Here is a 27,034-nt window from a genome sequence, read left to right on the forward strand (position 1 = left end):
AAGCATAAACCCCGGCTGGAGCTGCTGTGGGAGACGCTGTGGGAGACACGGACACTGCACATCCCCTCAAGTCATTTCATAGAAGAAGACTCTGTTTCAAACCTGTCTGTAATAATAGAAATACTGGTTTTGTTTTTTAAATTGGCTTCTCTTTGGCCTACTTAAGATGGAAAGTAGTAGATTGAGACGAAAAATTAAAAAGGGCCCCAACTGGGTCACATAATTTGTTCTCTTGCTTTCTATCCGTGGCGGAGGGGGGGGGGGGGTTGAAGGAAGGGTGGCTAGTGGGGTGGCTAATTTGTCAAGCTTTTTCTTCAGCATCTTATTTCATAATAAAGCCACTGGTACCGAGCAGGATGCAGAGGAGACGGATAAACGTGCCGTGGGAGGCCAGGGTGGGAGGGAGGGAGAGAGCTGTGTAGAAGCCGGAGCGGTACCTAGACCACTCACGTGCAAGCTGACGCCTCCTGAGCCCTGTTGCAGACAACACACGGCACGACCGTGCAGTAAGAAAAGTGTGCCCAAGGACACCTCTAAGTAACACTGGGAAGGGCCAGGAGTGGAGCAGGAGCGTGGACACTAGTGAGGGACGGCCTCTGTTGCTTGGATATACAGTGACAGTCGAAGACACATTTTCAGGAGGAGTTGAGAGCTACGCTTAACCATCTTGGGGTCCTCGTAGAAAATGTTATCTAACAGCCTTATGCAATATAAAAAATGGTGATGGGGGGGGAATTATCACTGTTTTGAGGACATGTGATTAAATTTTGGCTAGTTTAACCAGCTCATCTTAAACTAGCAGCCCAGAGTAAATTTTAATTGAAAGCCTACCTGAAAACCGTAAAATATTCTTTTATTCAAATTTTAATATGGTAGCATAGGAGATAACGTATGACAAATGGTGACACACGTTCTCAGAAATAGGAAACATATTCTCAGATTTCCGCTTCCCTTAAACCTGCAACACGGTGGCCACTGGCCATGTGTGGCTCTTTATGTCTCAATTTACGTGATGTGCACTCGCACACGGCACCCCTCAGTACCCACTGGCTAGCGGCTGGCAACTGGGACATCGCACACCTGTCACCACAGGAAATCACTGCGGTGCGCTCTCACACCTGCTCACCCATGCGCAATGGTACGAATCACGCCATTCTAATTACAATGAAACATCTCTTTAAAAGACCCGAAGATTCCTGAAATAAGCACTGACAACCTAATTCAAAATCTCAGATTTTATTCGGTATTTGATTAATAATCTTTATGAGAAAAATGGAGATAGCTGGATAATTTCCAAAACTAACGAAGATGATGAACAAAGCCCTCAATGCACAGTTGCCACCTTACCGTATTTCTAGGCAGCCCAGCTTCAAAGCGATGTCCTGGTCCACCCGGTCAGCTATCTCCGACATGTAGTCACTTTTCACCTGCAGTGGGAAGGCATCGGGGAAACAAGGCCGTTTTAAAGAGCACACCGCAGAGGTACTCGCTCCGTGACTGTCTTTTAGATCTCGTAGATCTGTGATCTGTCTTTTAGAGTGCCTTTTAGGTCCTTTACACCCACTGTGTCAATAATTACGGTAGAGGCTGGATATGAAAATGAGTAATGCCAAAAAGTGGTTAAAGAAATAAAACGGGCTCTTACTAAGAACCCATATACTCCACGAGCACTTCAACTTAAGAAGCAACTCACATCATCTGAACGAAAACCAGAAGGGATCTCCATTTCCCCGCAAACTTGCAGTGGATGTGTTTCCTGAACTCAAACTACAGTCCCAGCAGCATTCTTGGACCCAAATGGCCAGGGCAGAAAATTCACATATTTCTTTTTTTTTTTTTTTTTTTAACGTTTATTTTTGAGAGACAGAGCCTGAGCAGGGGAGGGGCAGAGAGGGAGGGAGACACAGAATCTGAAGAGGCTCCAGGCTCCGAGCTGTCCGCACAGAGCCCGACACGGGGCTCAAACCCACAAGCCGTGAGATCATGACCTGAGCCGAAGTCCGACACTCAACCGACCGAGCCACCCAGGCGCCCCAGAAAATTCACGTTTCAAAATCCATTTAGCCCTGCGACTGACAGGCCTCCACCTCGCTACCGTGTGTAAGTGACTAATCCACAAAGTCTTAACATGTGGAAAATCTACGACAAGGAGCAGAATCTAAAAACAATTCCACGGGCACCTTCTGCGTAACGATTACGCTCAACTAAAGTAACTGAGGGACTGACGGCAGCTCTGAGAGCACCTGTCAGTGTGAAGACACCTCCCAAGACAAAATATGTAAAATCTCCTCATAGATTAGCATTAAGGGATCGACACCTGCAACCGATTCGGTGATGGGGAGCACTATTCTGAGCCTCGGTTAGTGAAGTGTTACCATGCCCCTAAAAGGAACTGCATTGTTCTCATTAGCAGGCCTGTATTACAAAAAACTGCACTCGATTATTATGAACTTGGCCCACGCAGACTTTTGTGGAAATCCGTCTCGTGTCTTATTAGAGAAGTATTTCCAAAAGCCTTGGTTTTGCCTCTTGGCTCAACACTAAAATATTTACACTTGGGCCCACTACAGAAAAAGTGTGTTGACCTTGGCCCTTGAAACAGATTCCAAAGATCCTGCTCTTCAACTATTACCTCCTAGCCTGTCGGTTCACCCGCTCAAAGGATTTCTACTCCCCAGTTCGTGACTCCTTTGCATTAGAGATTTTGTCATCACGACTTTCCCTCACAAAGAACCTCAACTTCTCGGTCTGTCATCAACCCTTTATTCTGCCTGCCTGGCAACACCAACACATAGGAACCGACCACCGCGTCCTTGTCCGTGCCTACTGCTGACCAACAGGAGAAACCACACGACAGCATACGCTCGGCCTCAGTCCAGGACGGCGAACCTCGCACGGTGAGCGGAGACTGCCCGGGAGCTCGGCAGCGTCTGCCTAGGAAGTGCGTTGACACACGGATTCCCACTTCCTCCAGCCGATTCGCCACAGTCTTTCTTACAGGGAAGAGAAAAGTCTTCAGACGGGAACATCCTTGTCTGCGTACTGAGACTCTAGAACCCGGTGTGAACGGTGCTCACCTACTCACTCCTCTCTCGCAGGGGAGGAGCGATGGCCACTCGCCCAGCAGTGGCCAGCCATCTGCGACTTCTGGTCTGAACACCGTTTCCTCTCAAAACCTCTGCCTCATGTTCTGCATTAGCACCTAGAGCGAGCTGGTCAATAATATCTCCTGACGAATGAGCGGGCAAATGAATCAATTAATAAAGGGCTCAAGGTGGGGTTTGGGTACCTCCGTGTGTAAATACTATTTTCCATGTAAGGAAGTGACAGTAACTTCTATACGTGGCAGTTGGTGGGCACTGAAGACTGAGTCAGTGGGACTGATTTACTCAGTCCACGAAATGAAGTAAAAAGTTTTAATTCTAGAATCACTTTGTTTATACTTGAATTAGTCCTTTCTCCTACATACCAAAAAAAAAAACCCCAAAACAAAACAAAAAAACCCCAAATTTAAAAACTAAGTTTTTGCATCAGAAGTAGATTTATTATTGAACAAGAAATAAAGGCCAAGAGATAAATGCAGACATGTGTTTACAGGAGTGAGAGAAATAGCACGGTTGTTCTGACTGAAACTGTTGATCTCGGTTTATGGTCTGGTGTGGACTTCAAAGAAACCACAGCAGAGCATCGATAACATGAGGAGTAAAAGTCATCATAACAAACTTATCTTAAAGCTTAACAATTTCTAAACAGTTTTCACAGGTGGAAAAATACAACAGAAGTCAGAAGTTTGATTATTTCATTCATCAAAACCAAATTCACGTTAGTTGCAGAAACGCAAAAAGGGAAAATTCTAATTGAACGATCTCTGTAGAAGATCCCTCTCTGAACATGACTTAAAAGCTGTTTTCCTTGAGACACAGTCTACCGCCCTTGGCTCTCGGAGCTGTGTGCCCCTGGCCTGGGGTGACTGATGTGACCCGCGTGAAGAGGCCATCGCAACAGACCCTCAGCTCCCCGCAGCCTTACCACAAGCCCTGTGGCCACCACCTCCCTTTGTAGGAGCACTGACAGAGAGCCCACTAAGGTTCCCTGAGGGTCCCTCCAGACATGGTGTCCTCCAAAACCACCGAGCATGCTCGCATCCTGATTTTACTTCTGGACTCTGGGTTATATACACTCAGTGTTCATTTCTAAGACATTTCCTAACTACCTTTCACCTCCTACTAACTCCCAGCGGAATTCATTGCTTTCATTTGTGATACGGATGTCCTTTACTGAGCATGTAGGTGTGCATATGAGTACAAACTTGCTTCCAGTAAATGTACGGAGCATGCTGGCAGGCCGCCTTCTGTGTGATGCCTTACGACACCCTTGTGGTAGCATCATCGTGAGTGGGGCACCACCATCGCCCTGGGTGAAGTCTCAGCACAAGCCTAACAAGAAAGGTGGTAACAGCAGAGCTCCCTATGATTTGAGGGATACTCACCAGGGCCCAGGTACTGAGCCAGGTGCTCCACAGGTTTCTTCTTGTTTTTTTTTTTTAATGTTTATTTAATTTGAGAGAGATAGAGAGAGCACGCGTGCACTCAAGGGAGGGGCAGAGAAAGAAGGAGAGAGAGGGAGAGAGATAATCCCAAGCAGGCTCCGCACTGTCCGCGCAGAGCCCAACACAGGGCTCGAACCCACGAACTCTAAGATTGTGACCTGAGCTGAAACCAAGAGTCAGATGCTTAACCGACTGAGCCACCCAGGCGCCCGTCACATGTCACTTACAATCTTTATGGTAACTCTTCAAGGTCAATAGTCCCATTTTACACATAAAGGTCAGAAAACTTAATTCACCCAAGGTCACACAGCAAGTGTTCTAAGAGTGAGGATTCACACACCAGACCCGCCAACCCCTATAAGTCAGGCTTCAGTGTGTGCACACACCGTCTCTGAGCTCTGTCACAGGGAAGGAGACCAGGGGCAGGTGGGGAACACAGCCCCACCCCGTCAGCCTGTTGCCTGCAGGGGCCTATGTAGCGGCTTCCCGCATACCGCCTGCTTCTCCTGACCACTGTCGTCGTGCTGATCTCAAGTCCAGCACGTCCACAAGAGTCTTCAAAGAAAAGACCCCTGAAAACTGGTGTTTGGCTTTTTAAACTAATCTGTGTACATGACAATGTCAATTTCCTGCTTCAAGAGATAGGGTGCATTTGGACTTCCTTCTGTGGCAAGAACCATATTTATAGCCGTGAGTTTTTTCAAACAACCCAAGTTCTGTACATCGTCCTAGCGAGTGACTGAGCTTGAGGGTCGTTTTGGGGACTCCACGACCGGGGTCTTCCTACCAACGTGAGGTCTGTCAAAGGCCCCACGGTGGACTGAAGGCAAATTTCCAGTGCCCTCACACTTCTGAAGTCTTTCATACAGAAGGGTGATCAAGAAATGTGGGCTGACCAGTATAAATATGCAGGTTTACCTACGCCCTCAATAACATGAGTGCTTCTTAAATCAATAAAAACATATGGGAGTGGACAAAGAAGGGAGGAATGTACATTACTAAATCTATTAAATAAGTACAGAAAATATACCGTCTAATAACTCACGTTAGACTTACATTTATTTTGCCTTCTTTCTGGAAAAGGACAGCTGATCATTCTCGAGTTGAAAATGTCAGGTATTAAGCTAGAATCTCCCTCTTGGAGCTGCTCTCTCAAGACGTTTAACTTACAGAAAGCTTTACAGCCAAGAAAATACAGATAGAGAAATCAGTTTGTGATAACACAATTATCTGAATAAAAAGTAGTAAAAACAAAATGGGAGTACAAGGAACAGGCAGGCTGATCAACAGGAAGCCGTACACCCTGGAGCCTCACGTGTCTCCACAGCCAAGTCCAGACTCTGTGCCAGGAGTTCAGTTACAGTCCTGCCCTTTGCATCTTCTCACAGGTTCCTGCTGTGCTCCTTTTGCCACACAAGTCACCATCATGTCACAGTGTTTTTAGGACAAAATGGATGGATATACAGTTGACACAGGAACACGTGTTTGAACCACCCAGATCCCCCTACGTGTGGATTTTTGGGTAAATACAGTAAGTACTGTAAATATATTTTCTCTTATTTCCTGAATATCACTTTTTGTCTCTAACTTAGCTTACTTTTCTGTAAGAACATCGTATATAATACAAATAGAATGTACAAAATACACATTTAACTGTTCCTATTTTCTGTAAAGCTTCATTCTGATCAACACTAGGCTACTAATAGTTAAGTTATGGGGGAGTCAGAAGTTGTACATGCATTTACGACTGTGCAGGGGGTCAGCGCCCCTCACCTCTGCCTTGTTCAAGGGTTAACTGTACTCGTTTTTTTTTTTTAATGTTTATTTATTTTTGAGAGAGAGACAGAATGCGAGTGGGTTAGGGGCAGAGAGAGAGGGAGACACAGAATCCGAAGCAGGCTCCAGGCTCTGAGCTGTCAGCACGGAGCCCGATGCGGGGCTCGAACTCATGAGCCATGAGATCGTGACCTGAGCTGAAGCCGGATGCTCAACCGACTGAACCACCCGGGCACCCCTGTACTCGTTTTAATCTTAAGCTACCTTTAAGAGAAAAAAAGGACAGCCCCATGTCTGACCGATGCATCTTAAGCACTGAAAATTTCACCAGTGCCAAAAATTTCACCAGTGCCAAACGATTTCTATACAAGTTCTGCATCAATACAGATTTAGTCAATATGACAATTTCTTGACTAAACATGGACATGGTTCTTTCAACTAATGGCCACTACTATTTGCAAAAGGGTGCCAATCAAATACACCTTTAACAAATGAAATTTCAGAGTGATAAAGAATAAAATGTTATATGGCAAAGGACAAATTTGTATCAGGGTAAGACACACTTCCCTTGGTTTATAATGAGACGTTAGCTTTCGCATCAAAACTTACTTTCATAAACTTCTGCTCTACAGTGAATAGGGTTATAACAAGATTCTAGTTTATTTTTAGAGTGTGCTGATTAATAGCTTTCAAAATATTCTAAAATAGGTCAAAAACACTTAAGTGAATCACTTGTAGTATCTCAGGGTGGTAGTCACGTTTACATCTTTAAACAAAACGGCATCTGCAAAATAATCCCCGACTAGTAACCCAACACTCAGCACACTCCACCGACATGCTTCCTTCATGACACCATGCAAAATAAGGGGTATAAAGAACAGTTGGGCATAGATGGAATTGCAAAATAAGGAGTTAAATTAAATTAAAATAGATTATTATAAGTGTTCTCTGTTTCATGGAATTGAAATGGTGGTAGAGAGGAACTGAACATAATACTTTTGTATCTACCTTGATAAAAGAGCCAAAATAATAAAAATACTTATTCTTCTACAATAGAAATAACAACAGGTAACACTCAGAAGTGTTCATTAATCCCCAAGCTAGATCCTATAGATTCCCACATGGGAAATTCAGCAAAATAATAGCTCATAACAAACACACAAGGAAACATATCACTGAGTAAGAGTCAGTGTAAGCCACCACCGACAGAACAGATGCAAAGCCCAAGAAGTTCAGATTCAGAAGAGACATTAACTCTATGTGAAATAAAAAAGAAAGAAAAGGCAGAAAAATCAGAAAATAGTAAGGGCCATAGTAGATGGCCTGGCAGATTTTCTTACGGGGGAAGGGACACAAAACTTCAATAAAAACTCAGCAAATGCATTACACATCCAAGTGTTTGCGGGGGAGAAGAGCTGGTGTTCTGACAGATTGATCCGAATCACAGATTCCCGGGGGGCAAAGAGCCGACGGGAGAAGGAAGTGGCTGCACAGAGAGTGTAGCCTGAGAGGTTCTAACATAGTCCCGCAGGGAGAACGCAGGAGGAGTAACAAAGAAGAGAGAAAAGGCAAGGTCTGAGTGGTTATCAAAAGGCATTTCAAGAACTGATAAAAAGACACGAGCCCACAGGTAGAGGGTGCACATCACAGATCAAGCAGGAAAAAAATGACCGGAAATCCACACCTAGTCTGTAATAGAACTGTGAAACACAGAAGACAGAGAAAAGGTCTCAAAGCTGCCCAGAGAGAAAGGACAGATCACATTCAAAGAAAGACAGGATGAGAGTCAACCTCTCAACAGCAGTAATAAACATCAAAGCTCTGTGAGAGAGCACTTCCTGCCCTGCCCTGTACCCAGCAATACGTCTGTTCAAGCAAGAAACAGACTGTGAGCCACACAGGAGGTCTGAACGACACTGTTAACAACCTTGAATTCATGGGTTTTCATCACACTCGGTGCTCAACAATCCAAGACGCATTCTCCTCAAGCAAAACTGGAATCTTGACAAAATCTCAGCCTGTGCCGGGTGATGAAACAAGTTTAAACAGAGTCTGAACGACTAGACAACTAGTATCAAATGAACCCTCCAACCACAATTCAGAATTATTTGAGAAATGAACCAAATGGAATACTTTTAAATCGCCTTATGATCATATATATTTCTACCAAGACAGTGGACCAAATGTTTCGAACAGTCTGCTCACTGAAAACAACTAAAAATGCTGAGTAAAACATTTTTTAAACATCTTCTGGAAGGCTTCTATGGCTGGGTGACAAACAAACAAAACCAAATCAAAGTCCTGGTCCGGCCGATGCTGGGATGCAGAGGGGGCAGGGAGATGTCAGGTCAGCTGTTACCCTAGGCCGGAACCACACACACACACACACACACACACACACACACACACACACACACACTGTACAGTGTCACAACCAGCAAAGAAAAGCAAGCCAAAGGACAATGGATACCCAGGACCACAGTTACCTGCATGGAGTAGAGGCGCAGGGGTGGGGGGATGTGACAGGGACACAGACCGGGAAACATCAGCTGTGCTCTCTTCTCTTGGGGAGTGGGATCACAGGTACTCATTTTTTTTACTAAGCATCATAACTTACAAAGGATACATGTATCAGATGTTACCAAGCTAAACAATTAAAAAGAATCGGGGCATCTGGGGGGGGGGGGGGCTCAGTTGGTTGAGCATCTTACACTTGATTTCAACACAGGTCATGATCTTGCGGTTCGTGAGATCGAGCCCCATGCTGGGCTCTGCACTGAGCGTGGAGCCTGCTGGGGATTCTCTCTCCCCTTCTCTCTGTCCCTCCCCTGCTCACACTCTCTCTCAAAATAAATAAACATTTAAAAAAAAAGAAAGAATCAGGGCGCCTGGATGGCTCAGTTGGTTGAGCATCCAACTTCAGTGATCAAGTCATGATCTCACAGTTCATGAGTTCAAGCCCTGTGTCAGGCTCTGTGCTGACATCTCGGAGCCTGGAGCCTGCTTTCAATTCTCTGTCTCCCTCTCTCTTCCCCACCCTCGTTCCCTCCCTCCCTCCCTCCCTCTCTCTCTCTCTCAAAAACAAACATTTTTAAAAATTAAAAAAAAAAAAAGAATCAATGTTATCAAATTCTGAACCCCTTAAATGGGTCCTTAAAATGGACTCATTTAGCTTGGAACTCAGTGAAAATATAAGTATGCACATATGTATGCATCTTATTTATTTGAATCAAGTATTAAAGATTTTAGAAATTACAGAATGGGTGTCATTTGGCTCTGAGGCCTGTATAAGATAATTTATCTCAGAACTCAGTGACAATTTCCACACTCAAGTTCTTACAAAATATTTCAATTCCATTCTCAGTTGAATAGACCTTGGCTATAAACAGCTGAAGGGCCAAAATTGTATTCACTGTGTGTGTGCAGGCACGTGCACGATTAAGCAGGAGAACGTTCTGAATTCCTAACTGATTTTGCAACAGCGGAACGAAGGCTGCTCCCAAGGTGGGTGCTGCCCGCGCAGGAGAACACGCGGATTACCTGGAACAGCCCCAGAATGTCCACACCCACAACAGGACAGATGCCGCACTCGAAGTGACCACAAGAAGTCAAATGAATAGACAAGTACTTACTGAAGCAGCAGGGCAAAAATCGTACTATTTCCAAAACAAATGGAAGTACAAATACATCCATTTTTTCCCGTAAGTGGACATTACATGTTTTACGCATTTTACGCACAGCCTGTGCTACGCGCCAGCACTTTACAGGCGAGCCTCCCCCTCCGTGAGCAGAGCTGTGCTTCCCTCCTCAGGGTGGATGCGAACATTTGAAACCCGGAGGAATGTATTAACCAAGCTTTTCCCGACAGACCTCTGCCACGGTTCCACTTTCCGACTTGTTACTGCCACGCTCCAAGGAGCGTCCTGTACCTACACGTGTGTGAATCTCACCTCTTTAGAATAAGCCCCTGGAAGGAGAATTACTAGTTTGAGTATCAAATTGCCAATATTCAACTGTTTTTACTTACAAAACCGCCAGCGGTGCCACATCCCAACCGGAAGTTCAGGGCCATGCTCGTGGCCCCTCCCGTACCTGCCGATCAGGGGCTGTGACAACTAACAGCATTCTCCTCCGCCCCTCTGTCCTCCTCCCCTGTAGTCTGAGTGCCGCCTTTACCTCCCTCTGTTTCCTGTCACTTAGGCCTGAGATACCGGCTTGGATGAGCCATCGACACGGGGAAGGGGTGGGATCACAGCTACACTTGTGTTTCTCTTAAAATACAGGTACTTGGGAGAATATTACAAAATTATATGCGAAATGAAAGTAATTATTAGGGTAGAGATACTTTAAGTGATGCTTTAGAATATTTTCGGGACTGTCTAAAACTGTATAACTAAGTGTAAAAGGTTAAAAAGAGGGCAGGCTGAAGAAGAGAAAGTGTAGGAACAGGAGAAAGCAGAGCGGGGGGTGAAGGGGCCGGGAGCTCATGTGGAGAGCACACAGGAAGGCAAGAGAGACACGCGCCATCCCGGAACGTGCAGCCCCACTCGCGTCATGACAGGTAAACTGTAGATGCCACGCGCTCAGAGGTCTGGTGCCGCCTGTGGACTGCGATTCAAACCATACCTGGGCACTTGTGTGGCAGACAATCCTACCTCACTTCATCGGTATTTGAGCAGGTGAGACAGGTAAGCACGCGGAGACTCACGGAGCCGTTAAACGCACAGTGGGCCACTACCGCGTGCACACTCACTCCCTCCGGGGTTTTTCATAAAGGCCGTTCAACCGAACCATGCAGGCCGCTGCGAGACACGTCCTAGGAGTAAGAGAAAACTGGGGCCACACCAGCATGTGAAGTGCTTTTAATCAGAGATACGAGCAAGGCCTCCTACGGGGAACAACTAGGACACGCAGCCATAGTGTGGAAGGAACAAGAACGCCACCAACTGCGAGGTCGGCCTGCAGTGGCCGTGAGCTAATGAGGCCTGTTTGATGAATTCCAGAAATCCGTGTCACTGAAGTAGTCACAGATTTCCTCAGGGGGTGGGTTTTTTCAAGGAAATTGTGCCAACAGTGATAAATATCATCTACAAGAGAGAAACACACGATGCAAACCTATCAGTTAACTAAGCTCTCCTGTCACCTCCTTCACTTCGACTCAAAGCTCACCAGATTGCTAAGGGTGAGCTGTGGAAACACAGACGAGGAGCGGTTTGTAATCTAGAAATCATTTCTGCGGTACAAACGGGCCTCCAGCAATCTCAGGCGGAATCTAAAGAGGGCTTCGCTCTTTCCTTTTCGCCAAACGCAAACGCCCTCTTCCCGTGCATCTCCGTATCGTGGTAAACCTTCCCAGGCTCCCGTCAAGTCTGGTACCCCACATTTCCACTGGCATTTCACTGGCCATTTCCAATGGCGCTTCCACCCCACAGACAGGAAAACAGACCCAATACCGAGAAACAGCGACCTCAGCCTCCTGTTCTCACAGCCTAGATCTGAGAAGGGGGAACACCCAGTTTTCTCACATTGGGAAGTACATCAACCTACCGTCCTACCACCTTACTTCTGAATGTAACCGAACCTTGCCTCTTTCCTGACACCAGGCACCTGGACGGACACAATCAACCTCTTTCTTCTTTCCTTTCATGCTCCATTTGGATCAGCCTCCCGGTCCTATCAAATCCATCCACTAAAGTTGCCTACACCCACAGTCAGACCTTTCTCTCCCCCGTTTCTTGCCCAAATGGCTGAACAGCCTCCTAACTTGCTTGCAGCCTTAAGACCCATCCAATGCACGACGGATGCCGCCATCACATCAGTGTGATCTTATTTAACAACGAAAATTCTCGTCAAGCCACTCACTACTTAAATTCTTTAAATAGCTCCCTTTATTCTGCAGGAGGAAACCTAGAACCTTCCCTTTTTATGATGTGGGCTGTATCTCCCTCACCCACTTCTCAGAACTTCTGAGCTCAGCTTTAAATGCACCAGGTTTCCTAAAGTACAGCTCTTCCTCATCTACAAAGCTGGGGACTCGGTGACACTTTCCAGACCCCCTGGACTCCACCCACTGGGTTAGCAGACCCTCCTGTGTACGACCACGTGGCCCGTGACCACCAACAGTAGAGGACTGAACGCAAAGTACCGTGTACAGGAGATCCTCACCCACTGCACCTTCAATCGAATTTAACGTGCAATTCACTTATTTCATCTGTGTTCTTGACCCACAGCAGACATTTAATACATATTTTTATTAAAACAAAACATTACCAAGTGCATTTACCTGCAAAATGGTGTGCAAATGTTGGGATATTATTCAGACCATTTTTCCCCCCATGCTCATCACTAAAACTAACAAGTATTTGGTCATAAAATTGTGTTGGTTCATTTATGCCACAGGTATTTATTGCCTAATATTTTAAGGGGTAAAAAGCAAGTTACTCAATGTAAAAAAAGTCCATTCTGGCTTTACTGTGCAAGTTGTTCTTGAGATTATGTCAATGTAGCTGGCTCTGACAATAAATTCTGTAACCCGACAAATCTGTTGATATTCAGGCATGACCGTTATACTTGAATCAAAGACAAGCCAGTGGTTGAGTCACTTAGGACTTACAGTCTCCATATAAAAGAAGTCTCTTTTAAGACTTGCCTAAGCATACAAGAATTCACAAAGTGTCAAAAATTCAAAATTTCCCACTGGTTAAAAGACTCTCACTGCCATACTGTGCCAAATTTATTATTTTCCCGAACATTAGGTTTAATCTAATTCTAAGATAAAACCATGTAGTACGTAGGACTCAAAGAAACAAAGAAAAAGGTGTATTAAAGTACCCTCCTATACCTGTTGATAGAAGAAATTCAGAGTCGGCTTGTCTTCAGTAAACTGGTTTAGAAATCCTTTTGGCAAATAACGAATTCTCAATTCATATCTAAAAAACAATTCAGAAAATAGAACAATTAGAAAGAAGTAATTTTCTCAACTCGTAGTCTGTAATTACAGTATTATTGTGAGTATGACATAACCAATTACTCGAAGTATTATTTTTAAAATAAGGTAAAAAACAATCACAGTTTTTAAGCATATGGTTTTAAACCTTTCAGCACAAGAACATGCACGTGTGTTGTCTGAAGCTCAGTGATCCCGCAAGGAGACAGGACAGGAAAGACATCCAGAAGGCACAGGGCCAGCAGTCACTGTCCCCCACTGGGCCGGGCGGCACCCCCTCACACCTCCCCTCGACGGCTGCCCTGATGTGCACGGACTCACACAGAATGCATTCTTCTATGTTAGGTTTTTTCTCACTCGCGGCAAATGCTTGCGATGTGGAGCCCAGCTAGCAGCTGAAGGTCGGTCACGGCTGCCCTGTGTGACAGCCCATATCACCGCGAAAGGCCATCAGAGTTATTACTACTTTGTGGCCCTGATGAGGAAACGGCTATAAACACTCTTTTTTTTCCTCCTCTAAACATAAAATGATGGGGCACCTTGCTGGCTCAGTCGGTTGAGCGTCCGACTTCAACTCAGGTCATGATCTCGCAGTTCATGAGTTCGAGCCCCACGTCGGGCTCTGTGCTGACAGCTCAGAGCCTGGAGCCTGCTTCAGATTCTGTGTCTCCCTCTCTCTCTGCCCCTCCCCCATTCATGCTCTGTCTCTCTCTCTCTCAATAATAAATAAACATTAAAAAAAATTAAACATAAAATGATTTAGTCGCTCAGGAAGCCAAGCTTCAAGAATGGTCGAAACAAACGAACTTCACCAGAATGCTCTCTCACTCGTGTCTTCTGGTGAACATACGGACACACCTCTGCTGGGAAAGGGCGGGGGGGGGGGGGGGGGGACCAGGAGCAGAGTCCCTCGATCACAACACACACACATCTGTATCCACAGATGCCGCCCGTCAGGGAGCTGAAGAAGCCACACCGTCCTACCAGCAGCATGGGGCACTCTGTTTCCCCACACCCTCACCTCTGCCTGGTACCTGCATTTTAGTCCGGGACACTGCGGGAGGGAGGTACAGTGTGGACCGGACTGGCACATCGCGATGGATGATGAGATGGGGCACACCCTCATCTGATGATGGGCCATTCTGGAGACCTTTTGTGAAACGTCTGTTTTGTCTAAAGGGTTGTGGGCCTCCCCTCCCCGACCCCCAGCTGACCTGTGGGCATTCTTCAGGTATTCAGAGTGGGAGACCACTGTTAGACCGCCAGTATGTTCTGCCACTCCACAGCTGCCTTTCACTCTCCTGACGGTTATCTTTTAAAAATTACCTTTTTAATATTTATTTATTTATTTATTTATTTTGAGAAAGCATGCATGCAGGGGATGGGCAAAGAGAGAGGGGGAGGGAGTGAGGGAGGGAGAGAGAGAGAAAGAGAGAGAGAGAGAATCCCAAGCAGGATCCGTGCCATCAGTGCAGAGCCCAACGTGGGTGAGGCCTGATCTCAGGAACCGTGAGATCATGACCCGAGCCAAAATCAAGAGTCAACGCTTAACCGACTGAGCCACCCAGGCGCACCTAAAAATTATTTTTAAAATATTTCCATTTTAATGCTATCTTTTGAGGAACAAAGTTCATAATTTTTATGCAGCCCTATTTATTCTTTTCCTTTTTAGTAAATTCTTTAAGTGTTTTGTTTATATTTGCCTACCCAAAGGTTATAGAAAGATCTGGGTTTTTTTCCCTAAAGTTTTAGTAATCGATCTTTAAAAAATGTAACAGGCTCACAAGGAAAACACACAAAGTAATCAATACAATGTTTTTGGTTCAGTTAAGGGTGGAAAAAATGCATGATACACATACACAAGTTCTGCTAAAAGTTTTAAGTGTCCATCTTATTAAAATACACAATTGCCAAACGATCAGGTTCACGTTGACTTCTACTCTCGGAAAGAGGTCAATCATTTACTACAGATATTCTACAAGGGGCAGGCAACTGTTTGTGGAAACGCAATAGATTCCATTTATTTTTAACTTGGGACTTAGCAGGTGCTTTAAATGTGCTATTTCTCTTAATGCACACGACAGTCGGAGAACAGAAGTGTCATGATCTAGGCAGGTGACGCTCCTTGAGAGGAAGCAACGGGCTCCGAGCCAGCGTGCTTGGACTCAAACAGGATACCGGAGGCTCTGCTGTTAGTGCCTCCCATTCTAACAGAGAGGAAACGGATCCCAGGTCAAACGCTGGGCAGCCTGGCTGCACGTTCATGCTGTTAACGTCCAGCATCCCGATGCTGATGCTGACGATGCCTCAACGGACAAGGGCCACTCAGGATCTGACAGAAATTGCGATAAGCATTTGACCCACGGGCTTCTTTCAGTCAGCACCAGCCCTGAGAGGAGCAGAGAGAACGTGGGCCCTGCACTGGGGCTGCCTGGGCTGGGCATCTGGCTCCGTGGCCCACCACCGACCGCCGTGGCCTTCCCACACCTCGGTGTCCTCACCAGCCCTCAGAAAGTTTATATGCAATATGTGCTCAGATTCATACAGCAAACACACAGGTATCTACAAGATGGCAGTAAAAGTGACACAGACAAATAGGCACGGTGAGGGGAATGACACGTGATAAAGTATTATTTTGCAAAGGGTGACCAGCAAAGGACACTCAGATTCAGAGACATCTTAATGAAGATCTGAAGGGAGGAAGGGAGTCATGCAATCACGTGCAGGGACAGGAGTTCTAGTACGACGGAAGGGGGTGCACGAAGGCCCTGAGGCTGGGGGATGTGTGGGAAGGCAGACGCAGCTGGGCCCGCTGGGCGCAAGCAGTGAGTAGAAAGGCAGGACCGGGAGGTGGCAGACCACGGAGGACCCTGCACGGCGTGCTTGTGGGGCTCGGAGCACTGTGAGCACAGCAGGTGAGTCACAGGACGTCTACTTCTCTGACCAGGCAGGCGACAGTGTGTAGGGCCGGCCAGGGGACCCGGGGGAAGAAGCAGGAGGCCCGGAGGCGAGTGCAGCACCCTGGCTGAAAAGGAAGGGCCTCCTGTTTTCACCGGTGGGGAAAGAGTTTCAGGGACTCGGGTAACGGGCCGAGGTCCCAGGGCTATTTAGAAGCAGACGGGGATCCCTCTACAGAAGTCCATGCAGGAATGCCCCAAAGCAGAACGAAACTGCTAGAAGGCACTGGCGGCTCCGAAACCAGAGAGACGCCCACTGCTCTTACTCTGTGGAGGCCAGCAAGCTCATCAGGTTGCCAAGCGGATTCTGACCACTGCTTTACTGCGCCCACCCGGCACACCCGCCCCACGGCCCTGACGATGCGAGGCCCAGCACACCCGCCCCACGGCCCTGCTGACGACCCACAGCCCAGCACGCCTGCCGCATGGCCCTGACCGCGCGCAGCCCAGCACACCTGCCCCATGGCCCTGACCGCGCGCAGGCCAGCACACCTGCCCCACGGCCCTGCTGAGACTGCCCAGGTCTCCTGATGTAATGGCATCCCTTCACTCCGCCTCTGTCCTTAAACCACAGGGCCCAACACCCACAGCCGACTGGCCACGAGTTCCGACATCCCTACTCCCATCTCTTCTGTGAAACTCACCTCTTTCCCGACCCTCCTGCCACTACTCTAAGAGACTGGCTGCATCCCGAGACACATCTCCATTATTCTGCTATATGCCACTCCACGGACTTCCGAAGAGCAGCTAAATATAACATGCCCCAAATAAAATCATCTTTTTTCCGCTTCTCCTAAGTAATTAATTTCCTATGAAGGCCACTGACACTAACCTCCCCTCAGTGTTACCACCAACAATGAGCACCAAGATACCCACAAGCTAACCAAGTAATGGTGAGGGGGAGTGGGAAGTGTTTGGAGAAAGAATCTGTTAAGCTTGATACTGCGAAAGGTTAGCCTGTCTGTGTGTAGTGACACAAAGTACAACTTCCAGAAACAACACAGATATCGTAAGCTCTTTCTTACAACACACTTCCAATTTAAAAATCCTCAAAGGAGGGGCACCTGGGTGGCTCAGTCGGTTGAGTGTCTGACTTTGGCTCAGGTCATGATCTTGCAATTGACAAGTTTGAGCCCCGCATTGGGCTCTGTGCTGACAGCTCAGAGCCTGGAGCCTGCTTCGGATTCTGGGTCTCCCTCTCTCCCTCCCCTCTTCCACTTGTGCTCTCTCTCTCTCTCTCTCTCTCTCAAAAATAAATGAACATTAAAAACAATGCTTAAAAAAATTCTCAAAGGAAGGACAGGAATAGAAATTCATCCTTAGACAAAAATTATAGCAGTAATAGCTGTGAGAAAGAATCATCAACGATATCGAGAATACAGGATAAAAATACAATGAGAAACAGTATCCGCAGAGTCTCAATCTATCTCCCCAGAAGAGTATTTCTTAATTTCAGAGGAAAAAACAGCAACTTTACAGTGGGGAAACCTGGCCACCACCTTAAACCAAATGATCCCAGTTAAAAGCACCTGTAAAAAGGAGTCACATGCTGACAGGATGCAGTGAGACGGGTACAAAAGCTTAGAATTCTGGCCCAAAACACATAACCTCAATATAACCATGAAAAAAGCCCTAGATGAACCTCAATTGAAGGACACGGTACAAATAACCAGCCAGGATTCTTCAAAAGTGTCAGGGTCAGGAAGGACATAGAGAGACTGAGGAACTGTCCCAGATTAGAAGAGACTCAAGGAGTCAGAACAGCAAAGTGGTTCCTGGACCAGAAAAGGGATGTTATGTGGGACAACCGTGAAATTTGACTGACATGTGTAGATTAGTTAAGTAAGACTCTATCAATGTTTATTTTCTGGCTTCAGTGCCAACTACTGTACTATGGTCACGAAAGTTCCAACATTTAGGGAAGCTAGGTGAAGGCACACAGGCCTTAACTATTCTTGCAACTTTGGATACGTATGGAGAATAAAAGAAATTCCACAGGCGCAGCTAACTGTTCCGTAACCACGGTGATAACCCACCAGAACCTCTCTCCAAGCAGCCTGGCCAGTGTCAGCCGGCAGCCGCAGACCCACTGGAAACTATCTTCCAGCTGCCCGTGTTCGGTGCAGAAGCATCCGGTAAGTGTCTAATTAACAGAGCAGCAAATTGGAAGTGCATCCGTGTTTTAAAGGTGTCACTTCCAAACCTGTCAGAGTGCTCCTCTACTTAATGTCTTTCTGCTTTAAACCCTCCTAAGAACTCTTGCTGAATGCAGGATTACAACGAAAGACTGGCTTCTTAAAAGAAGGTGTATGCAGGGGCGGTGTCATTTCAATACAACATAGAAAACTACCAAATACAATCTAAAGCTTCCTAAACTATCATTATTCATTTTCATTGGTCTTCTTTGGAAAATGACGCCTCTCCTCTCTCCTGCAGAGTGAGGGGCTTGCGCAGCAGCGAACAGGGCAGTGCTAAGCAGGCTGCTAAGCAGGAGGGCAGCAACCGCGGCTCACTAACAATGACGAGAATGTTCCTCCTCACTCACTTGACAAAGCCCCAAATACTTCCTCAAATGCCAAGAGGGCCGTCTCTTAGACTTGGGTTCAACATCAGAAGGATTGGGCCGTCCCCCCCCCCCCCCCCCGCCCGACCCCGGTGCCCTGACAGGCTATTTATATCCGCTTAGCCCACTCGATGCCCAACAGCCACCCTACATAGGTGGCTCCAGATAAGTGAAGTTTAGTTACCAAAATGTGATTAACCAGAATGATCTAGGAACAAAACTTTCAAGCTGAAATCTCTCAAAACTGCAGGACACCGTTTGCCACAGTATATGCTAGTACGACATTGCCACGGAAGCGTTTTTTGGCGGACTCCAGATCCTAACAAATACTACCTGCTCCACTGGGACCTCCCTCGACAGGGACCTCCAGGCCTCCTAGGGACAGGGGAGCCAGCTCCCGCTTCCTCCTGGACAGACTGGGCAGGAAGCAAGGCAGGTAGGAACCCGAGTCTTCTAAGGGGCTGACTTTTCGAGCCCTGCCTCATTTCCCTACGGGTCAGCACGAGTCCCGATGGGGCCTTCGGGAGACCGGGGGGAGGGGGGCAGGACACTCCCCTCGGGGAGGCTCTGCACTATTGCCCTCTGGTCCTTTATCTTACCCAACCGATGAGATCCCCGATGATACTCCTTTAGGGTTTTCTTTTCCTTTCACATTACAAAAGCTTATCAGGCTGTTATGTCATTTTCTGGGACTTACTTTTTTTTTAATTGAGGTAAAATTCACATCACAAAAAAATTAACCTTTTTAACGCGTACAGTTCAGTGGCACTTAGTGCACTCACAACAGTGTCATGGGAGACTCGACTCTGCCACACGAGGCTACATGGCTAAGATTCACCCACACGGCTACACGTCCCTACAGTTCATTCATTTTGACCTGCGTGACATCCTACGTCTGCGGCCCAGCACGGAAACCTGGAGTCTCTCAGGGACAAAATCTGCAGGGGAACTGCAGCCCTGTAGAGTGTGTGCTGCCCGTCTTCCAGCTGCGGCCCACACGGATTTACCCGTTTACCTTCTCTCACCAGCAGCGCAGGCAAACACCCTGTCGGAGCCACCACCTCTCCCGCTACTGACGCTGCCCACAACTCACTTTCTGCCAACCAGTGTGGATCTTGTGGGCTAGGTCCCCACCCCCCTGATCGCCATCCCCCCCGATTACCGGCCAAACTTGTTTTCTCCTTTATGACAACGCCGTCATGTCCCTTGTCCGTGGACTGAGTTGCCTGCAACTCTCATACTAATCAGAAGAGCATCGTCCTTTGTAAGTTACAAACGTGACAAATATCTCCTCTCAGCTGCAACTTGCTTCTGCACTTTTACAAATACACCTTTTAATACACAGAGGCTCTTCATCTCAATGAAGTTAAATTTGCTATTCTTTCCTTTTCCAGAGAACGCCTTTGGGGTTATTAAATCTTCCTGCTCCAGGACCAGCAGTACCTTCATATTTTTCATTAAGCTTTTTTCTCACCTGGTCCATCTTCAGTGGGTCCCTGTGTGTTGCTTGAGGCAGGATCTACTTTGTGGTTATTCTTCCCACCGGAACAGCCACTTATCCAACCAGCCCTTCCTGTCCCCAGCGGCCAGCCACGACACCACTGGAAGGTCCCCCTGCCTGACACAGCTACACCCATACAGTGTGCCACAAGCTGGCTTGTGTTGAAAGACCTCAGGACCCGGGTGAGCAAGCTTGTGTCTCAGGGTTATTGAACAGGAGGAACAGATCCTACGGCAGATAGCACGAAAACAAATCGATGTTCAAAAACTTCCCGAGAATGGAAACTGACGCCCGATTATTCCGGGGAGTCCTAGCACTTCCATTCGAAGAACATCTTACTTTTCAGAACTAAAGCCGGGAGTGCAGCTGTCCTCACAAAGCCACCTAACGAACTGAGAGAAGGTCCCTGCTAGCGAGGGGGAAATGTGATCAAAAATGTTCTGTCTCTGGTGCTTACATACCTTAACAGGAGCAGAGAAGAAAGAGCTGAGCACACGGACTCAATTGCCTACTCTGCCGTATGATCTCAAGGAAGTTTTTTCAGCCTCTCTGAACCACAGCTGTCTCACCAGTAACATGGCAAAAGGTGATTTACCCACCTGCAAAGACTATCATAGGAAGAACGAACTTGGGTAAAGTAAGCCAGGTGCTTAGCACAATGTCCACCACATTGTAAGCAATGTGTGTCACTGTGAAAACACGGTTATTCACACAATCTACAACTGTCCATCCCTAGATGAAGACAACTTACTGTCCCATCAAAGTGCTTTGCCTCTAGGTTTATTTTACATTTCCACTACCACTAATTCCATTCTCACTTCAAGTGTTCATGAGGTGCCTCCTATATACCAGGCACGACCAACTAGAAACTAGGAATAGAGCAGCGGGTGAGACAAAGTCCCTGAGGGAGAGAAAGGTCATCAGGTGGGCAGGCCCTAAAGACAGAACGGTCGGGGAAGACCACAGGCCGAGAGCGGACAGCGGACACTGGTCTGAACGATGGGAGGCCCACGCGGTGACGGAAACGACAGGGGAGCACGTTCAGCAGAGTCACACGAAGCACAAAGTCTCATTCGAGAACCAGAAGGAGCCGTGGGGCTGGGGCAGAGCGAGTGGAAAGTTCTCCAAGACAAAGGAAAGGTGGGCCGAGGCCGGTGCCATTCAGCAGGCCAGGAAGCTGGCGGCAGAGAGGATCCAATGAGACCCCGACCAGGCAGCGAGGAAGAGACGACACTGAAACGTGCGGCCGCTTGAGTGGACGAAGGGAACGAGAGCGAGAGGAGATGGGGCTGAGAGATGATCGGGAACTCTGGAGTTGGCTCCAGGTGTGACGAGGTGCTACTGGAAGCTTCTGCAGGAGTGAGTTTCATACTCCACTGGATGCTTGTGTTTTTAAAGACTCTTGAGCAAACCCCGTAAGCTCTACCTTAAAAAAAAAAATCGCCCTACAACCGCTTCTCACTCCATCGCTACTCCCCCAGGCCACCTGCTGTTAGGATTTTTGCCTGGGCTACGGCAATAACCGGTTTATGGGTTCCCTGTGTCTCTCCTATTAACGTGTGAATTTGATGCCAAACGCAGGTCTACAGAGAGAAGGAAGAGGAAAAGAGGTCACTGGAGCAGTCCAAAATTTAAATGCTGGCCAGAGGACAGAATGTTTTTGCTTTATACATTCTGAGAAGTATCTTCAGGGGCCCATCTGTTTCTGCAGTGATTCTTGTAGAACAAGCCTTTTATTATCATGTAGTTGCCCTCCACATCCCTATTAATGCTTTTCTGTCTTCAAACTTTTTTCATAGGATATTAATAAAACAATACCAATCCGCCGGCCCCCCTTCTCCCACCTAGTTAGCAGGAAGGGAAATTCTTTTCTTTTCTCTTCTCTTCTTTTCTTTTCTACCCACCCACCCACCCACCCACCCATCCATCTAAATGAGGTTGAAGAGAACAGAACGGCACTGGATGAAAATCTGAGACCTCGGCGTACTAGTGAGGTTGGGTATGATTTTGTGAAGCACTTACGGAGACCTACATGTACGTGGTTCTGAGACACACACGTGTCTGTGCTGCATCTTAAGGTAAAACGTTTCTTTCCGTGAGTCACATGAAAATGCCTTGAATATCACTGTGCTGGGTGTGTCATAAAGAGCAGAGAGCTGGACCGTATTTGTAATCACACCCTAACAGGTTCTGACCACTCACTCCTAGTCTACTTGACCTTGTGAAGTCTAGTCTGTGATTTCCCTTCACCCTACTTTCCTGTCTCTCTTCCTCCCCTTTTCTTGCCTCCTTTCGATTATGGAGTTTCTCAATACCTACTCAGCCACCTACCTGTTACGTTATACAATCTACTTCTAATGTTTTATGGTTGCCCTAGTATACAATTTTATTTTTAACATTTTTATATATAATTTTAAAACCCGGCTGACAGAGCCTTAATTCCGATCACCTCTCTTCTGACATACTGGGTTCAACTATCTGGGTTTTACTTTTTTCATATAAAAAATCAGCTTTTACCACTTTATGTGTTTTCAGAGCCAATGCTTATCTGTAACTACCCGATTTTTTTCCTAGCACTCCTTCTTCCACCCGAAACCCTCCTTCAGAGACCATTTTCCCTTCTCCCGAGTGTATTTATAGGAGGTTCCTTTGCTGGTATAGTCTCTGCGGAAAGCATCGCTGTCGTCCTGCTCTTGAATGGCCACTGAATCGGACAAAAAATACAGGTTGCCGGTGACTTCTCCTCCCCACTTTGCACAGATCACTGCTGTGGAGAACTGTGAATGTGTCCCTGGTTGCTTTAGCATCATCTCTTTTTTTTCCTTTGTACACGACTTGACGATAATCCACCAAAGTGTAGATCTATTTTTTTAACCGTGTTTGGGGTTTTGCATTAATCCTGGTTCTGAGGACTCATGTTATTTGCCAATTCCAGAAAATTCTCAGCCATAATCTCTTCGGGAGTATTTCCTCCTCCTCAGTCTTTTTATCTCCTCCTGGAGCCCCTGTCAGAAATGGGTCTGCCTCCTCAGTTTTCGTGTCGTGCCATTTCCTTTCATATTCTCTACCTGTTCATCTCCCCATGCTATCTTTTGGGCAAATTTTCTCAGATCCGTGTTTCTGTTGACCAATTTTTCACCTACATCTAACTTGCTATTTTAACCATCCAGTGGTTTCCAGAACTCGAGTTTGGTTCTTTTTCAATCTACTTGGTTCTCCGTAATAGGCTCCTGTTCCTTACTGACGCCCTAAGTCCTGCCTCCTCTGACGTGAGCACCGACAGGCGGCAGGAAGCCTGGCCCTCCCGAAACACCCACAGGGATCACCTGTGCCTCCAACCCATCTCCTCTCCTCCTCCCTCCCTCCTCCTCTCCTCCCCCCGCCATCCACGCACCTTCACCGATCTTAGTGGCCTCGCTACCACTCAGACTTAAGGTTACAGTTAAGGCTGGGTTCACTTTAAAAGCCTGCACTGGGAAGTCAGCTAAATTCAAGTCAAAGCTGTATCTGGAGCTCTCTCTGCAGGTGGAACTCAAATCGAGTCTGTTACCTATCTCCCCTGTCTTTACCTCCTAAGGTCTGTGGAGAGCTATGAGAGATAAACATTTTACGAACTGCAAATGTACAGACTATAAAGAGCACACCGTGGGCCCGGTGCCAGGCTGCGGCAGCCACTCCCGTCAGCATCAGGTTCAGCACTCACTGCGTTCGGTGAAGTTCTACCTCGCCCAGTCTTTGAGGGTTCAGGCTCCACGGAACAGAGTAGTGCCCACTCAACTTTACTTGAAATTAGGCCAAGTAAACTGGCTTAAAAGAACAGAAACAGAGCTTGTCAATTCAGATGCTTGCATTCGACACAACATTTGATCGAGCACTAGGGACATCATGATGATGAAGTACGCCTCCGACGTGTCGGTACAGGAAGGCAACGGAATTATGTTCGATAAAAATACCTGCAGGGATTTGTAACTAACTTTGAGGTATTCGTAGCTTTTTTGCACACTTATTGGACTGACTGGCTGAATAACGGAGGTCACATCTTTGCTAGCCATCGATGTAACCCCACCAAACTGCATTATCGTGGGCTATCTTGTTAGCTCGGTTGGTTCCGGCTATTTGAAAAACCTGAAAACACAAGGATATTTCTTTGGTAAACTGTAGCTAGGATGAGATTTTTTTTGACTAGAGATTATTAACCTAAACATATTTGTTTTTCGTTTAAAATGTCTCCTCCAAACAACTCAGGTTGTCGGACTGAAAGTGACCGGCACTGAACACCCTCCCCTTCCCCCACCCCCTGATCCATAACCGCCTTTACTCCCACAGCAGCATCCACAAAATGAAGGCGCCTGTGGAAGGAGCCCATCTTTGCAAGTTATACTTCTCTCAAATAAAGTGTATTACATGTAAAATTTCCTACTAACGAGCTGCTTCGCGTAACAGTGGAAAAAATTACTAGGAGAGAACACAGAGAACTCTTTAATTCACTTTGAATCACGTCCGTTTCGCTCAGGTCCGTCCGAGTCACGAACATCAAACGTGCACCCACTCTTTTTGGGGGAGCTTGTGGGTTACTGGGCCCCGTGGAGCAAGCTGTGCCGCCCACCAGTGAGGTGATCAGGTGCACATGAAGTCCTGCTGCACGAGAGGATGCGGACAGGACGGAAAGGAAAAGAACAGGGGGCGGAGTTCTCAGAGCTGAGGCTGACCCAAAACAGACCCGACGGGAGAAGCGTGACCGGCCCCAGGCCGTCCCCACAGAGCCCAAAGTCCATAGTGCCACAAAGACAGACTGAACAGAGATCTAGGAGAGGTCGCTGGTTAATTATTACCAGCCAGTTTTATTTCGACAGGAGTCGTGATTACAAGCAGTATGGAAATTAAGCAAAGACATTCACCCTCTCGTGTGTGATTTAATATGCAAAACAAATCAAGCGTGAGTCACACCAAAGTAGGGACGCGATCTTACTTCCACTCCTCTGGTGGGTGTGCAAGTTCATACTTCTCCCTCACATTGGAGACACCCATATCCAAATGGAGCCAGTGAACCTCCTCTGACCGCAGGTGACTGAGACGAAATCCATAGCAGGCCACGTGCTTTACTTTGTGACTGTCCACTATCTTCTGAATGATGCCCTAAAACATACCCCCCACAAAAACGACTGTTATAAACAAAAAAAAAACTGTAGGCTAAAAATTAATGCAATGTTCATTTGTTTTAGTTAGTTACCAGAAATCTTTGGTAAAAGAGTATCAAGTTAAATAAGTCATTTAATTTTTCTTAGGAATCTTGTTTCTCAAATAGTATTTTTATGAACAAGGAAAGTTTTGAAAAAACACAAAAAGAGACTCTTCCGTTTTCTTCAGTGATAAACAAGGCATGGAAACTTAAAATACATTTCTGCAGCTCTAGCTCTGCCCACCCCCCCCCCCACCCCCAAACCTGACAATGTGTCCCACCCGCCCTCTGGGTGTGACTGCTGATAACCAGGCCCCAGGACGGGTTCCACTTTCTGAGCCCAGGACAGCATACCGCTCTAGACCAGATGCAACCTAATGTCATTTCTTAAGAAACACATTTAAGGACACATGACGAAGGCCACATTTCTGACAATACCGATGATATCTGTGAAGTTATTCAAAATTGGGCCTACCCGATCTGCTACCGACCTCTCAAAGAGCTGCTGAAACCTAACACTCCATGACTTCAGACAGGAAGGCTGCCCAAAGATGAAGCTTATCCTAAACTAGGGAAAGGGAGGGGGCAGCCCGAGTCTTGCCCTGTACCCGCACAGTGTGGAAGTCCACGTGTACACGTTTGAACATGGACGGCACGCGTGGGAATGTAACAGAGGCCATGTGCTGCCCCCACACGAGGGTGTGCTAATCACAGCCCACTGCGATCCTCTCAGTGCTCCAGGCCACTCACAGTTAATGTTGAATGATGCCGACATTAACGTGAAAATCACTGGTCGAGAAAATCAGCATGGTTTTTAAAGATTAGCAATTAATGGAAGGTATCACACTACTTACAACATGAGACACATCTTCAAAGTTCCTACACACACTAAGCGTTTCTGTATTAAAGCATGATGCTGTTGACAATACAAATAAGGATGTTCCTATCCCTGCTCACGAGAAGACAATGAACACACACTATATGCAAAACCCATCAAGGACACGGTGCGTCCACACTAAAGGCAACAGGTGGCACCTGTCCGTGGCCAGGCTCCCGGGAGAAGGTTGTGTATCGGGCACGGGAGAATGGTAGGGAGGAGGAAACGTGTCATCGGGGAGAAAGCATGGACAGAGGCCTGGGCTGGAGGTCGCTCCATAAAGAAGACACGCTCTCTGGGGACAGGAAGACCGCGTGCAGCCTAAAGAACTCTGGGCAAAACTGCAAGAGGCAAAAATGTCCTTCCTGGCTTTCGGATTCGAGGCCTGGAGTTTGTGATGGGGCCACCGTGAAGGACGCTGCCGCCTGTGCTGCCAGGGGCGTCCAGCCGAGGGGGCAGCAGGAGCCGAAATCCAGCCGGCCCTCTGGTCGGCACATCTTGCGCTCATGGGTGGGACATCGGCTTCCAGCAGTTCTCTCAGAGGCCACTTCTTCAGCTTCCCCTTGCCGACACACGAGTCCCTGCTGCGCAGGACGGGAGCTGGCGCCTCTTTCAAATTCCCACAAAGGCGCTTTGTGTCCCGGTCCCGGCTCTGCCCATTTGCTACCAAGGGCACAGAGACACCA

The 27,034-nt window shown here is 47.1% G+C and overlaps 1 protein-coding gene across 11 annotated transcripts in view; it reads right to left on the reverse strand.

Moving 5' to 3' along the window:
- Positions 1 to 27,034, reverse strand: part of PTK2 (protein tyrosine kinase 2) — a 258,431-nt gene that overhangs the window by 132,239 nt on the left and 99,158 nt on the right. For 10 of the 11 annotated variants that reach the window (XM_047842378.1, XM_047842374.1, XM_047842376.1 and 7 more), the window contains 3 exons: positions 25,262 to 25,428; positions 13,167 to 13,254; positions 1,348 to 1,427 (listed from right to left, as the gene is read on the reverse strand). In XM_047842378.1, coding sequence (XP_047698334.1) covers positions 1,348 to 1,427; positions 13,167 to 13,254; positions 25,262 to 25,428 — 335 coding nt within the window. The remainder of the gene's footprint in view (positions 1 to 1,347; positions 1,428 to 13,166; positions 13,255 to 25,261; positions 25,429 to 27,034) is intronic. The other variant, XM_047842381.1, reaches the window with a different exon arrangement.

The sequence above is a fragment of the Prionailurus viverrinus genome, chromosome F2 (assembly GCF_022837055.1).
Source record: "Prionailurus viverrinus isolate Anna chromosome F2, UM_Priviv_1.0, whole genome shotgun sequence".
NCBI classification, from domain to species: domain Eukaryota; kingdom Metazoa; phylum Chordata; class Mammalia; order Carnivora; family Felidae; genus Prionailurus; species Prionailurus viverrinus.